The sequence below is a fragment of the Bos indicus x Bos taurus genome, chromosome 11 (genome assembly GCF_003369695.1).
Source record: "Bos indicus x Bos taurus breed Angus x Brahman F1 hybrid chromosome 11, Bos_hybrid_MaternalHap_v2.0, whole genome shotgun sequence".
Lineage (NCBI taxonomy): Eukaryota > Metazoa > Chordata > Mammalia > Artiodactyla > Bovidae > Bos > Bos indicus x Bos taurus.
The window spans coordinates 2,472,617-2,488,010 of NC_040086.1; the positions used below are offsets into that span (position 1 = coordinate 2,472,617).

Here is a 15,394-nt window from a genome sequence, read left to right on the forward strand (position 1 = left end):
TGGAGAACTCCATGGACAGAGGAGCCTGGCGGGCTACAGTCCATGGGGTTGCAAAGCATTGCACATGACTGAGTGACTAACATTTGACTTTCCACACCCAAAGTCCTGACCCTCTGGCTGGCCACAGCGTGGGGACATGGCTTGTGGAGGTGCCCATCACCATGACTTGGGACGTCATATAGGTCCAGCTCCCTTTTAGTGCTCTTTCACACCAGCCACGAAGTAGGAACACCAACAATGTAACAGGTACAGCTTGTCTTCCCCGCCTATCCCCACCACAGACACCTGCTGATTGGGGTTCCCAGGTCAAGTCACTGCTACACTCAGGGGCAGAGACTCCAGGAAGGCCTCACAAGTCAAAGGTGGGCAGGGCCTGGTTGTAACTTTAAGGCTGGAGCTGTAGGCTCATCCTGTTCACCTGCTCAGCAGAACAGAGTCCACAGGCCTGAGCGCCCAGGCCCCTCTCACTGCAAGGCCAGGGTGTGCCTGTGAGGGACAGGAAGGCATGGCCCCACGCCCCTGCATCCTGACCAGCTCCCAACCCTGCTCATTCCTGCTGATGGCAACAAAGGGGACATACACGTTATGAGATCACTCACGAGAGACAAAGTTTATTTTGATATCTCAGAAATTGCAAGGCAGTAAGCACGACAACAGTGCACTCTGAAGGGTCCGCTCGACTTCAGATGCACAGTTTTGCTGGGATCTCATGACTGCCGGGCAAGGAAGGTGGGGCAGCTGACTGCTGATCCCCTTTACAGAGGACTTGTTTTTAATTAATTAGTTTCTATTTATCTCTTTACTTGTTTATGTATGGCTGCACTGGGGTTCTGTCGCAGCGCACGGCTCTTGGTTGCTGAGAGCGGGCTTTCTCTATTTGTTGTGAATTGGGGCTGCTCTCTAGTTGCGGTGCAGAGGCTTCTCGTTGCGGTAGCTTCTCGTGTGGAGCACGGGCTCTAGGGCGCATGGGCTTCAGCAGTTGTGGCTCATGGGTTCTAGAACGTGTGGGCTCAGTAGTCGCAGTCCAAGGGCCAAGTGGTCCCACGGCATGTGGGATCTTAATTCCCAGACCAGGGATCGAACTGGTGTCTCCTGCATTGGCAGGCAGATTCTTAACCACTGGACGACCAGGGAAGTCCTCAGAGAACTTGTAGAAGTGACCTAGCTTCCCTACAGACTGTGAACATTCTACCAGGTAGACAGAGGCCAAGATAATGGAGTAGAAAGGCCCTGAGCGTCCCTCCCCTCATGAGCACACCAAAATGTGGGGTTACTAGTGGGGAGAGGGAACAGGGGAGAGGCAATTTAGGGGTAGGGATTGAGAGGTACAAACTACTAGATATAAAGTAAACTACAAGGACACATTGCGCAACAGGGGAATATAGCCAAGAATCTTATAATAACGACAAATGGAGTATAACCTTTAAAAATTATGACTAAACAGTACATCTGTAACTTATACAATATTGTACATCAACTATACTTCAATCAAAAAAAAAATTCCACCCAGCTGCTCCCTGCATCTGGTCCAGGCTCCTCAATACCCTAGGTGGGCAAGGCTTCACCAGACACGCACATATGCCTTAACTTCCTCAGGCATAAAACCAGGGATCAAGCCTCCCTGTCTACACAAAGGCCCTTCTCACTGACACAGGTGGGTTCTTGGAACTCCTTGGACTTAGGTGTACCACGGGTTGCCAGGTCCATGGTGGCTGAACCCCAAGGCTAGTTAAAAGCCTCGGCACATAGCAATGAATCTGGGACAAAGCAGAGGGGCGAGATCCTGGCTGGCCCATTGCCAGCCACCTTCTCCAGCCAGGGAGGTAGTTCCGGTGTGGGCAGAAAAGGGCGTCTCCTGGCTCCTCTGGCCCTAACTTGCTGACCAGGGGTAGAGCCATTGTGACCTTGAGCCGTCTCTCCGCCACGCCTGCTGCTGACCAGCATCGCCAACTCTTCTCCAGAAGGACGGCAGAGCTGCACCTCCTCCGTCGGCAGGGGCCGGGCTCAGAGCTCTGCACCTATACTGGGAGGCCATCTCCAGCACCCAGAACAAGAGGGTCCCAAGCTGGGGCCACCGCCTTGATCTCCCAGCGACACATGGGGCATCTGGCCGTGTCCCTGAAGACCCTCCAGGCACAGGAGCTGCAGAAGTGTGTGTGGCCACAGGGGACTAGGCAGGTGTTGGCAACCTGGTGGAAGCAGATGGCACACTCTTCTCCTGCTAGGGCAGGGAAAGGGGACAACACAGGTCAGGGGTGCCAGGGGGCCACGAGGGGGCAGCCCACTCATATCGCCACAGGACAGAGAAGTACGTGGTCCGAGTATGAAGAAGACTACCTCATAAGAGAATGCTCATCATGCAGTCAGTGGAAAAGGTTGGGAAGAAAACTGTCAGGTCCATACATGCACAGCATAAGATTCCAATTTAGAAAAAAGGAAAACAAGCACAGATAATTCCCCATGTGTGGTGTGCTGTGCTTAGTCACTTCAGTGGTGTCTGACTCTGCGACCCCATGGACTACAGCCTGCCAGGCTCCTCGGTCCCCGGGATTCACCAGTCAAGAACACTGGAATGGGTAGCCATGCCCTCTTCCAGGGGATCTTTCCAACCCAGGGATCAAATGCATGTTTCTACCATCTCCTGCATTGGCAGGCAGATTCTTTACCACAAGTGCTACCTGGGAAACACCCTCCTCCACTCCCGCCCATATATATATATATATGATTACAAATACCAGGAGGAAATCTACCTAATGGGCAATGTGAAGTTTGGGAGGTGTGTGTGTGTTTTGTTTTGTTTTTTTTCACTTCCTTTTTTATCCTTGAATATGTATTTTATTTCTGCTTGGCAAAGTTTTTTTTTTTTTTTCTGTGAACAGGGATTGCTCTTTTAAAAGCAGGCAGACAAAATAACATCTGTTCATGAGTGTGCCTGGTAACTTATGAAGCCAGCCAACGTCCTAGAAGGCAAAACTGTTACATGGCTTTTAGGTTTCGGCCTAGAGCTGTGGGAGACTTGATGGCATTTGGGAAGACATAACTGAGTTCCCAGGGCTGGGGTCTCACCCAGCTTCCCTAGCTCTAGAGCCCTGGGGAGTCCCTGGCGCTCAGGGAAGCCACTCACCTTTGGGCCCAGGCAGAGCCTCATCACTGAGGCCCCTTGGCGTGGTTGTGGGGAAGCCGTTGGCTGTAGGATCTAAGGCAGAAAGGGAAAGTCAAGACCTGGGGAAAGCAGTCAGGGTGTTTCCATTCAACCCACCTCCCCAGTCCCTGCCTCCAAAGCAACAGCGTCCACCTCCTTTCTTCTCTGGGTTGCAGTGCTGCAGCTCCAAGCCGGGGTCCAGCCCTGTCCTGGCCACCCCTTTCCCAGTGGGACCCAGCAGAGAATTTGTGGACCTGCAGCTTTTCCATCCTAATCCACGTTTCCTTCAGACAGCTCCTCTCTGCCCCACTGCCACTGCCTGAGCAGAGATCTTCAGCATCAGTCACCGCCCCCAAACCGGGTGTGCAACAGAATCCCCGAGGAGGTGGGAAAACAGGGCCTGGGCCCTCCGGGCCACCGAGTCAGGCTCCCCAGGGGTGAGGCTTGAGCAGCTGTGACAAGCAGTTTGAAAAGCAAACACACGGGGCGGTGGGGACTGGAATGCTTGTGCAGGCCCCTGGAACACTGCCCAGGCATGCCAGCACTTCTGTTTATGAGTCTCCCTGTATCCCTTGCTCCTCTGAAATCCACTCTCCTTTCAGGTGGTCCTCATTTCCCCACTGGGTGCCTGAACATCTCACCTTTGCCCCCACCAGGCTGCCTTCTTGCCCACCTCTAACTCGCACACTTATGTTCCCTTTGTTGCCACCTGTGTCTGCAGCAAACTTCTACTTTGACTGCAAAACCCAGCCCACCCCGAATATATTTTTCTTGTAAATGAGACCAGCCCTCTAACACATAGGGGTCCCCAACCTCCGGGATCTGTTGCCTGATGATCTGAGGTGGAGCTGATGCAATAATAATAGAAATAACGTGCACAAGAAATGCAATGTGCTTGAATCACCCCGAAACCATTTCCCTCACCCCTCCTGTGGAAAAGCTGTCTCCCACGAAACCGGCCCCTGGTGCCACAAAGTCTAGGGACTATTGCTCTGACATATGTTTGGGGTGCTGGGCGTGCCTTCTCGTTCTTCAAAACAGGGTTGCCCTCCCTATGACTGGGGCTGGTCCCCAGCGAACATCTTCATACCCCGACAGAAGCTGATGGAAAAACTCCATATGAAAGAAACAACAGTTCCCCCGACTCTCTATGCGGGTGAGGTACCACCGGAGCCGCCGCCTCCCCGCCCGCATTCCCAGGGACGGTGCCTGGGTCCCCAGCCCTGGACTCACCTAGCAGCTCGATGGCCTTGGTGGTCCCGTACAGGTCCATCACGGCCCAGAGCGGGGCACCCATGAGCACGCCCTCGCGCAGCCGCCGCTGGGGCCCCGAGTTGACCTGGGCGAAGATCTGGCCCCGGCGGTTCACCCAGAAGCGCACCACGTCCCCCGGGCTCGCGCGGCCGTCAGGCAGCATGGCCGCCCAGGTCTGACTCTGCTGCTCCAGGTCCGGGCACAAGAAGGGCGGCAGGCTGGGCGCGGACACGCGCGCGGGGTCCAGGCGCGTGAAGCCCACGCGGAGGCCGCCCAGCCAGCCGTGCTCGTGCCACAGCAAGCGCAGCGCCACGCGCTCTCCCAGCCGCACCGGCCGCTGGCTGAACACGATGCCGTCGTGGAACGTGGCGCGCCTGTACGCGGTGCTCCGCTCAGCATCCAGGCGCACCTGTGCGCCCACCGCCTGGGCATGGAAGCGGAGCGCCTCTCGGGGAGACTCGGCATCTGCGGAGGGGGCGGGGGCGTCAATGCAGGTGGGCTGGAGCCCTCCCCACCAGGGGAAAGGGGCATTTCCACCAACCCATGTCCCTGGGGACACTGTCCCTGCTCTCCCCCCATCCCCACTCCAGAGACCTTCTTAGAACCAGTGGGGAGCCCGCTTTGCCTTCTGGGATCATAGTTCTCTCCTGACTCTTGCCAAGCCTCAGTTTCCCTCCCTTGCTGCTGCTTAGTCAGAGTCCTGTCCGACTCTTTGAGAGCTATGGACTGTAGCCCACCAGGCGCCTCTGTCCATGGAATTTTCCAGGCAAGAATACTGGAATTGGGTTGCCATGGGATCTTCCCAACCCAGGGATCCATTCCTGGTTTCCTGCATTACAGGCAGATTGTTTACCACTTAAGCCACCAGGGAATCCCTCCCTCCCTTAGGGATGTTGTAAAAATTAAAGGAACTGTTGACGATCTGGATACCTGGTGATGGTTGTTATTGCCATTAACTAAAGAGAGCAGGTTGCTTTTGCTTGACACATGCATTTATACGTGTATCACTCACACATTTACACGTGTATAGCCCGTCTGTATCTAGAAACAGGCTGAGAGGAGATGGGCTGGCATGCTGTTTGTGGTCGGCTCTAATTCTGCAGGGTGGGGTGGGGGGTGGGCGGCGGCTGAGTTTTCCAGTCTGCTTGTGTGACTTTCTGACTTTGCCACAGAGAACCAGCCTCACCCCCAAGTAAGAGTGACTTCTCTCATCCTGGGAGAGAAAGAAGGAGCCTGCTGCTGCTGCTAAGTCACTTCAGTCGTGTCCGACTCTGTGCGACCCCATAGACGGCAGCCCACCAGGTTCCCCTGTCCCTGGGATTCTCCAGGCAAGAACACCGGAGTGGGCTACCATTTCCTTCTCCAGTGCAAGAAAGTGAAAAGTGAAAGTGAAGTCGCTCAGTCGTGTCCGACTCTTCTCGACCTCATGAATTGCAGTCCATCAGGCTCCTCCGTCCATGGGATTTTCCAGGCAAGAGAAGGAGCCTGGTAACTCCCAAAGTAGTGACGGTGTAAAACCCGGAAAAGGGGTCCCAGCTCAGCCCCTCAGAATTGTGAGCTGGGCCCAGCCAAGGCCTGGGTACGCTTTGAAAGCAGGGGACTTCCTGACTTGCCTCCACTTGGCAGCTGGGACGGGAAAGCTCCTTGCTGGGCAGCCCTTCCTCTCAGTCCCAGAGGCCTGAAGGAAGCTGGTGGAGCTTCCTGCCCCAAGAAGGGCGCTTAGCCAGCTCCCAGGCCTTAGCTCTCTCCCTCTCCCCTCCTGACCCTGCTTTTTCTGGGTTGGAGGAGGGAGGCTGAAAATATAAAGAGATGAATTCAATCAAAACTTGAGCCAGGGAACTTCCCTCGTGGTCCAGTGGTTAAGACTCCACGCTTCCAGTCAATGCAGGGGGCACACAATCCCTGCCCTCCTCTCTGACACTCATATGTTTGCAAGGTGTCAGCCAGGCACCAGGAGGGGAGGCTCGATTTGGTCAGGCACACCCTCAAGGTCACAGCGAGTCCATCCCTGACCTCCACCGGCTCTGGGAGCAGTGGGGCAGGAGCCAAAGACGCGACTGATGGGATTGCTGGGTGCGTGCGTCCCTCAGCAGGGCAGGGGGCCCTGAGGACCCTAGGAGAAGCAGACCTAGTCCTCTACAGGAATTTGACAGTTTGCAAAGCTTACCCCTGTCTCAGGAGTTTCCCACTGGCCCGTGGGGGCTATGTCCTCATGTCACCAGTTAGAGGAGGGAGGCCGAGGGGGTCACAGTGCCGCACAGGACACCAGGGCCCAGTGGACTGTGCTGCTTCTCCCAGCTGCCCGTCCGGGCTCCACTCACTGTCTCAGCAGTGGCCTGAGTGTGGCCCTCGAAAGGCACACAGGGCTCCTTGGGGGGTCAGCCTTTCCACATGTGAGGTCCTGTACGGCTGTGTTAGTTGTTCACGGCAAAAAGCCAAGGTTGAGTGGCAATGACAGCCACCCGTGTACTGCCAGTCTGGCAGAACTGCATCTGCCCACGGGGCCCCTTCCTCTGCTTTGCACGGGGCTCTGTGCCTGAGTTTGGGGCTGGCTCTGGATAGTACCCCTTCTTCAAGGCTGGCTGGCAGGGCTCCTCCCGTTCTTTGACCCAGATGACCCAGTCCAGCTTGCTCCTGGGTTGGGGCGAGGCAGAGGTGGGCACTGGCCAAGTGTGGCCCAGCAAGTAGGCTTGTCCCCAGCCAGCTGGGCAGGGAGTTCTGAGCACTTTATGCCTGCAGGTGGCTATTCTCATCAGCCCCACTTTCAGGCAGCATCCTGAGGCTCCTGAGGCGGAGTTGCCCATGGGGGACCCTCCCCAACTACTCCGCCTGCCTCCCCTAGGCCCCCACTGTGCACTGGCTTGGCAATAAGGGCCCCCTGGGTGCTGGGGAGCAGGGAGCACAGTCATGGCCTTTTGGGTGTCCTGCCCTCTGGACAGGCGGATTCCAACCAGAGAATTTGCAGAAAGGCTCTTGGAATGTAAATGACCAGGCTCAGTGAGGACCTCCCCAGATCTTCATCTTCATCCTCACACCCCTCCAGTCACCAAGCCTCTCCTGACACCTATCAAGTGCCTTACAGACTCCCGGCCACCCGCCAGGGAAGCACTCGGAGGAAACTGAGCTCGGGGAGGTGGTTGTGCAGCTGGAAGTCAGGGAGCCCCGGCCCAGCTCCTCACCCTGCATCCTGCGCTGCCTCCATGGCAGCAGCACTGCCCGGAAATCCAAACACTAGCTGCTGCTGCAGCATTGGCAGCGGTGGCTTGGCCCACCCCAGCCCCTTGATCCAGGTGCCCCCTGCTGCTGGTGCCCGGGAACCTAGGTTACTATGGTTACTACGGAGTCAAGAGCTATGGGTCCTTCTGCTTGGGAAGGCACAGAGTTCAGGCTCTGAGAGCAGGGATGTGTGGTCCAGATCTCTAGTAGTCGTAAGAGACCCAGCTCTCCAATCCCCGCCCCACACACTAAGGCAAAGTTGTGACCTCAGATGAGACTGGCAGAGAACCAATAAGCCTGGTGACCCTGTGGTCTGTGCTTCTGGCAGCTCTGTAACCGGCAGGATGGGGGCATTGGCCCCCAGCCTGCGGATGAGGAAACTGAGCCTCCAGGGAGAAGTGACTGGGCAGAAAAGGTCCCCACAGCTCTGTGAAGGTGAGCTGGGACCCTGGTCTTCCACCAGGCCCCCTAAACTCTACCCTCTTTCCCATCCCAGCCAGTCTTCTCTCGCACAACAGGATCTGAAAGGCAAATGGGTCATAAAGGTCTTTGCATCACTTCAGGGATTGTGGCCCGAGTTCCTCGGCCTCTATTGGGTTCTTACAGAGAAAGGAAGTTTTCACTACCTCCCAGCCTCATAACAGCTCACTGCCTAGGGCAGCCTGGCCTGGATCAGAAACTCCTTCTGAGCAATATTTCCACTGACTATACCTCTACCTCCTGAGTCTTCCACCCCAGAAAACACAGAGCACCCCTCTGCTCTTGTCCTTCTGGTCCAGGCACAAAGCTCAGGGCTCGCACTTACCAGCCTGAGAGCAGATCTGGGCCCCCATCCGCCTGGGCTCCTCAGGCATGGGTCCCTGGGTCTGAAGAAGGCCCGGGGACAGGTTTCCCAAAGATATTCGGCAGGTCCCCTTGTCATGCGGCCAGGATCATATTACAGCGTTGATGATTAATTAGAGTTTGCAGGGAATTTCCTGATGACTTCTGGTTTGCAACAGGCCGGTGCAGCTGGCTGGCCCGGAGGAAGCGGGGACTCAGGAGGATGGCCGAGGTCGAATGTGGAGGAGCCTTCTCTCTTGTTTCTGACTAGTTGCGACCAACCAGCTGTGCATTATTATTGCCTGAGTCGTGTTAATGAATACCTGTACCCAGACCTGCCCCCAGAGACCTTGATTCCAGTGGCCTGGGGTGGAGCCCTGCATTGGCCTTGTTTAAAAGCACCCCCAGGGACTTCCCTGGCTGTCCAGTGGTTAAGACTCTGTGCTTCCACTGCAGGAGACACAGGTTTGATCCCTTGTCAGGGAACTAAGATCCCACATTCTGTACAGTGAGGCAAAAAAAAAAAAAAAAGTAAAATAAAATAAACAAAAACCAAAATAATAAAAGTACAAGCACCACAGCTGATTCTAATGTACAGCCCAGGGTAGAGAGAGATTCACGCTACTGACCTCAGTATACAGGAGGTGCTTGTTTAATCAGTGTTGGTGAAGTGGGCTGAAATGAATTAACTGCATTCCAGGACCTTCAAAGCTGCCCCAGGTCCGGGTCTCTGGCTGAGAGAAGAGCCAAGCAGAGGTGTCGATTGCGCCCCAGGCTTGCTGGAGCTGGAATTGCACTGCCCAGAATCCCCCGTGGAACACAGAGAGTCCCGCAGAGGGTCGTGCCCAAGGCCAAGCTCCCAGGGTGTTAGTGATGGCAAGAGGTGTCAGAGATCTTCTGCCCCTTTTGTTCCTGTTAGAGAAACTGAGGCTGGTGGCAGGGAAAGTGGCTTGCTCTAACCTAGTACTTCTCAGATGGCAACACTGGAACCTGCTGGGGATCTTATTAAGATGCAGATTGAGTCAGAAGCTCGGGGCAGGTGTGGGATTCAGCCTTTCTAACAGGTGGTTCTGTAGAGCCCACTGTAGGCGACAGGCCCTAGGTGAGTTTGGATGCTTGTGGGTATCTTGGCCCTTGACCTCCAGGCTAAGGCCCTCCCAAGACCCTAGACCGAGGCCCTCAGCAGTGGCTACTCTGCTTTGGTTTTGTTTTCAATATTTATGTATTTGGCTGCTCCGGGTCTTGGTTGCAGCATGTGGGATCTAATTCCCTCACCAGGAGTTGAACCCGGGCCCCCTGAGTTGGGAACTTGGAGTCTTAGCGCCTGGACCACCAGGCAAGCCCTCTGATCACTGACTGCTTGGAACTCAGCTGAAGGGGTGGATATGCCCCATGCATGTCCCTGGGGATGGTGGTGCTCTTGGCTGGGCAGTTTGACTCGGGGTGAGGAGGGGAAAGGGTGGGTGTTTGGAGACCCGGGCTCGTCTCCTGTGTTGGTTTTACCTCTCTTTCTCTCCGCAGGCCTCTGTGTCCCCACGTGTAGGACGGGAGAGCAGGATGCGCTGGTCTGTGGGTCCCCGCCAGCCCCAGTGTGCCGTGATTTTGGTCCTGCTAACAGCTGCTTGGCCTCGGTTGACTTCAGAAGGCGTTGCTGTGACTCTGGACCATCTCTTCCACATCAAGCCCCCTGCCAGTCTCTCTAGAAACCGTCTTTAAGGTCAAAGGCAAACTGGTGAGAAGTCAGGAGCAATCATGGTGAGTCGGTGGCCGATGGTCCTGCTGGCCGAGTCGGAGGGATCCTGCCTTAGGGCTGGAGTCAGAGGCCACCTTTCCCCCCCACCCCCACCCTGACCCCGCCTGTAGGGCTGGCTGTTTGCCTTGGGTAAGCTTGAGCCAAGGGCACCTTTTTGATAAACCACATTCCTATAAAAGAGATAGTTATGGTATCTTATCAGGGAAATCAGGCTTTGAGCCTCAGTCCATCTGGAAAATTACTGGAGAGGCTGTGGACGTTAGCCCGCCCAGTGCCAGCAGGCTGAGGTGGTATGGCCTCCTCTTCAGGACCTCGGTGGGGTGGGCGTTCTGAGAATTCAAATCCAGGGCCTGGGGTGCTGAGGCCTTCCCTCCCATCACACATTCCCCAGGTTTTTTGTTTGAATAATTTTTATTGTTTCTAATTTTAATCTTTGGCTGCAATGGGTCTTTGTTGCTGTGAGTCGGCTTTCTCGGGCTGCAGTGAGCACGGGCTCCTCTTCGTTGCGGTGCTCAGGCTTCTCGTCGCGGTGGCTTCTTTTGTTGCAGAGCTGGAGCTCTAGAGCACAGGCTCGATAGGTGAGGCACGGGCTTAGTTGCCCCGAGGCATGTGGAATCTTCTTGGACCAGAGACAGAATTCACGTCCCCTGCGCTGGCGGGCAGATCCTTAACCACTGAACCACCAGGGAAGTCCCACCTCCAGTTTATTTGTTTATTAATAACAAACACTACTGTTCTAAGTCCAGTACTGTATTAACTTGCTAATCCTCATGGCAACTTCTTGAAAACATCCTTCTTATGGTAATCATTCTCACTTTACAAATGGGGAAACGGAGGCACAAGGAGGTGAAGCAACTTGTTCAGAATCAGAAGCGAAAGGCCAGGTTGTGGCCCCAGGTGTCTGGCTGGAGAGCGGGTGCCTTATCCGCCATGCTGGGCAGGCTCCACGATCCTCCCCCAGGCCATGGCCCCTCTGAGCACTCAGTTGCTACTAACATCTTCCCCATCTCACTGGCACCGGTAGGGGCTCATGGATAGTTGCTGACTGGTTGCCTGAGTGTGAAGTGGAGGCCACCCCACGATGGAGACTGCACCCTTCCCTCCAGGACACCTGCCTGGCCGCAAGGCTGTTGTAAATACTTGTTTCAGGAAGACATTGACTGGCCCCTTCATGGACCGCAACCTTCTCCTGGCAAAGGGTCTTGAGTTACTTGGAGAAGCTATGAGCCATGCCATGCAGGGCCACCCAAGAAGAACGGGTCATTGTGAAGAGTTCTGACGAAACATAGTCCACTGGAGGAGAGAATGGCAAACCACTGTAGTATTCTTGCTGCAAGAATCCCATAACAGTATGAAAAGGCAAAAAGACATGACAACAGAAGATGCACCCCCCCGCCCCAGGTTGGAATGTGTCCAGTATGCTACTGGGGAAGAGCAGAGGGCAATTACTAGTAGCTCCGGAAAGAATGATGTGGTTGGGGCAAGGCAGAAATGACACTCATTTGTAGATGTGTCTGGTGGTGAAAGTAAGGTCCAGTGCCGTAAAGAACAATATTGCATAGGAGCCTGGAATGTTAGGTCCATGAACTTGAGCAGTATGTGAACCAAGAACTTTCAGATATACAAACTGAGTTTAGAACAGGCAGAGGAACCAGAGATCAAATTGCCAACATCCACTGGATCATAGAAAAAGCAAGAGAGTTCCAGTAAAACTTCTGCTTCATTGACTACGTTAAAGCCTTAATTGTGCACATCAAACTGGAAGATTCTTAAAGAGAGGGAACACCAGACCACCTTACCTGTCTCCTGAGAAACCTATATGTGGGTCAAGAAGCAACAGTTAGCATAGGACAAGGGACAATGAACTGGTTACAAATTGGGAAAGGAATACCATAAGGCTGTATATTGTCACCCTGCTTATTTAACATCTGGGCAGAGTACATCATGTGAAATCCTGGGCTGGATGAATCACAAGCCAAAATCAAGATTGCCAGGAGAAATATCAACAACCTCAGATACGCAGATGATAGCACTCTAATGGCAGAAAGTGAAGAGGAACTAAAGAGCCTCTTGATGATGGTGAAAGAGGAGAGTGAAAAAGCTGGATTAAAACTCAAATGTTCAAAAAACTAAGATCATGACATCTAGTCCCATTACTTCATGGAAAATAGAAGGGGGAAAAGTGGAAGCAGTGACAGATTTTATTTTCTTGGGCTCCAAAATCACTGAGGACCATGACTGCAGCCATGAAAAAAAAAAAAAAAAAGACTCTTGTTCCTTGGAAGGAAAGCTATGACAACCCTAGATAGTGTATTAAAAAGCAGAGACCTCACTTTGCTGGCAAAGGTCCATATAGTCAAAGCTATGGTTTTTCCAGTAGTTTTGTATGGATGTGAGAGTTGGACCATAAAGAAGGCTGGGTACCCAAGAATTGATGCCTTCAAATTATAGTGCTGGAGAAGCCTCTTGAGAGTCCCTTGGAATACAAGGAGATCAAACCAGTCAATCCTAAAGGAAATCAACCTTGAATATTCATTGGAAGGACTGATGCTGAAGCTGAAGCTCCAATACTTTGGCCACCTGATGCGAAGAACTGACTCATTGGAAAAGACCCTGATGCTGGGAAAGACTGAAGGCAAAAGGAGAAAGGGGAGGCAGAAGATGATTATATAGTATCATCAACTCAATAAACATGAATCTGAGCAAACTCCTGGAGATAGTGAGGGACAGAGGAGTCTGAAGTGCTGCAATCCATGGGGTCACAGAGTCCGACTGGACTTAGCTACTGAACAGAGACAGGCCCTCTAAGAGGAGGGTGTCCTCTGAGGTGGCCCCTGCTGGCTATAATTGGTACTGCAGGAGGGGTGAGCCCACAAAGTCAAGTGGCATCCTCAAAGCCAGGAGGGGCGCTCCCAGGACTAGAAGTCAGAGGGGCTGAGGACTCTGCCCCTCCTCCCTCACCTTGAAGCTCCCCACAGACTCTCCCTCCCCCCACCAGGGTCCATTCACTGGCAATCAATCATCAGTTTGCCCAGACCCTCATCATTACAAAGGGCTGTTCCCGGGTCATCTCCTAAGATGCCTCAAGTGCTCCGAGAAGCTTCTGGACAGATGTGTCAGTCCCCATCACACAGCCAAGAGAGCTGGGGTCTTGCCTAGGGTTCACACCAGCCTGCCACTGAGCAGAAATGGGAAGCCAGTGGGAATCCAGCCGATCTGAGACTCTGCTAGGCAGCCCAGCCTCTGTGTCTGCTGTTGGGGCCCCCTGAGACCCCTTGCCTGTGCTCAGCTGTTACCTGACAGGTGGAAATCTCAGAGACAAGGGGGCTGCCAGGCCGGAGACCAGCCCTTAGAATAATCAGGGCTGTCTACACGGTAGGTAGTCAGCAAGGATTTGTCAGTGCCAAACAGTGCAGTGTGGCCGTTTCTTTAAAAATTGTCCATCAGCCGACCTCACAACCCAGCGATTCCACTCCTGGGTGAATACCAGACTCTTGATTCTCAGTGAGAGGATGAACAGTGGAGGAAGCATCCACACGCCCTTGGAAAAAATCTGCCCTAAAATCAGAGAGCTTGGCTAGCACTGCCACCTGGTGGAGAGACATGGAACTGACCGTGGATCTAATACGCTGGAAGGAAATGGTCGGGACCACAAAGGCTCCCAGCTTTGTTCCCAGGCCCTGGCTCTCTCTGCCCACTTGCTTCCTGTCTATGAGCCTCCTAGAAATTCTTTGGAGTCCACCACATCCTTTTGGTGAGTAGCTGGACCCCCACCCAGAGGTCCAGAGGTCAGAGAGGAAGGCTAGGGTTGCCAGCAAAGTCGTCAGCCCCTAGTTAAGTCTGTGCTCCTACTTCCACACTGCTGCCCTGTCCAGACCTTCCTGGGTCCTGATTCTGCGGCAGCTTCCCCTGCCCTGGGCCCCCTCCACCCTGTGGGTGTGGAGCCGGCCGGAGAGGGGAGCCAGGGATGAGGCCTGGCTGAGGGAGCAGCGGCAGCTCAGAGGCGGGGGCAAGGCGGGGCACACCCTCTCCTCTTTTGGTTTCCTGTCCCCCTTTGCCCTGTGCCCCACGCATCATACACACATCTTCAGGGTGTCTGTGCTGGGAAGACTGTGGCACTGCCCTGAGGATGTCATTTATGTCTGTGTATGTGTTCAACAGATATTTATTGAACACTTACTAAGTGCCAACTTTTTCACTCTCCTCTTTTGCTTTCATCAAGAGGCTCTTTAGTTCTTCTTCGGTTTCTGCCATAAGGGTGGTGTCATCTGCATATCTGAGGTTATTGATATTTCTCCCGGCAATCTTGATTCCAGCTTGTGCTTCAACCAGCCTGGCATTTTCCGTGATGTACTCTGCATAGAAGTTAAATAAGCAGCCTTGACATACTCCTTTCCCAATTTGGAACCAGTCTTGTCCCATGTCCAGTTCTAACTGTTGCTTCCTGACCTGCATACAGGTTTCTCAAGAGGCAGGTCAGATGGTCTGGTATTCCCATCTCTTGAAGAATTTTCCACAGTTTGTTGTGATCCACACAGTCAAAGGCTTTGGCATAGTCAATAAAGCAAAAGTAGATGTTTCTGGAACTCTCTGGCTTTTTTGACGATCCAATGGATGTGGCAATTTGATCTCTGGTTCCTTTGCCTTTTCAAAATCCAGCTTGAACATCTGGAAGTTCACGGATCACATACTGTTGAAACCTGGCTCAGAGAATTTTGAGCATTACTTTGCTAGTGTGTGAGATGAGTGCAATTGTGCGGTAGTTTGAGCATTCTTTGGCATTGCTTTTCTTTGGGATTGGAATGAAAACTGACCTTTTCCAGTCCTGTGGCCACTGCTGAGTTTTCCAAATTTGCTGGCATATTGAGTGCAGCACTTTCACAGCATCATCTTTCAGGATTTGGAATAGCTCAACTGGAATTCCATCACCTCCACTAGCTTTGTTCATAGTGATGCTTCCTTAGGCCCACTTGACTTCACATTCCAGGATGTCTGGCTCTAGGTGAGTGATCACACCATCATGATTATCTGGGTCATGAAGATCTTTTTTGTACAGTTCTTCTGTGTATTGTTGCCCGCTCTTCTTAATATCTTGTGCTTCTGTTAGGTCCATACCATTTTGGTTGGCTTAAAACTCAACATTCAGAAAACTAAGATCATGGCATCCAGTCCCATCCCTACGCGACAAATAGATGGGGAAACAATGG

The 15,394-nt window shown here is 53.4% G+C and overlaps 1 protein-coding gene across 2 annotated transcripts; it reads right to left on the reverse strand.

Annotated features, from left to right (window-relative positions):
• Window positions 1–586: 586 nt before the first annotated feature.
• NEURL3 (neuralized E3 ubiquitin protein ligase 3) lies at window positions 587–8,847 on the reverse strand. Of its 2 annotated transcripts, none has more exons than XM_027554578.1 (4): window positions 8,418–8,847; window positions 4,376–4,861; window positions 3,125–3,196; window positions 587–2,218 (listed from the first exon to the last, which is right to left on the reverse strand). In XM_027554578.1, the coding sequence occupies exons 1-4, from the start codon at window positions 8,464–8,466 to the stop codon at window positions 2,019–2,021; spliced, it is 807 nt and encodes a 268-aa protein (XP_027410379.1). In that variant the 5' UTR covers window positions 8,467–8,847; the 3' UTR covers window positions 587–2,018. The 2 variants fall into 2 exon arrangements, with proteins under 2 accessions (XP_027410379.1, XP_027410378.1); XM_027554577.1 differs by having other exon boundaries at window positions 587–2,221.
• Window positions 8,848–15,394: the final 6,547 nt, after the last annotated feature.

What these genes read in the sequence shown, in the direction of transcription:
- NEURL3 (XM_027554577.1), bottom strand. Translation starts at nt 8,466, where the DNA reads ATGCCTGAGGAGCCCAGGCGGATGGGGGCCCAGATCTGCTCTCAGGCT. An exon ending in CCAGATCTGCTCTCAGGCTG is followed by an intron (nt 4,862 to 8,417) that starts GTAAGTGCGAGC and finishes CCCCCTCCGCAG; the next exon opens with ATGCCGAGTCTCCCCGAGAG. An exon ending in GGCTCTGCCTGGGCCCAAAG is followed by an intron (nt 2,222 to 3,124) that starts GTGAGTGGCTTC and finishes TCCCTGCCCTAG; the next exon opens with CAGGAGAAGAGTGTGCCATC.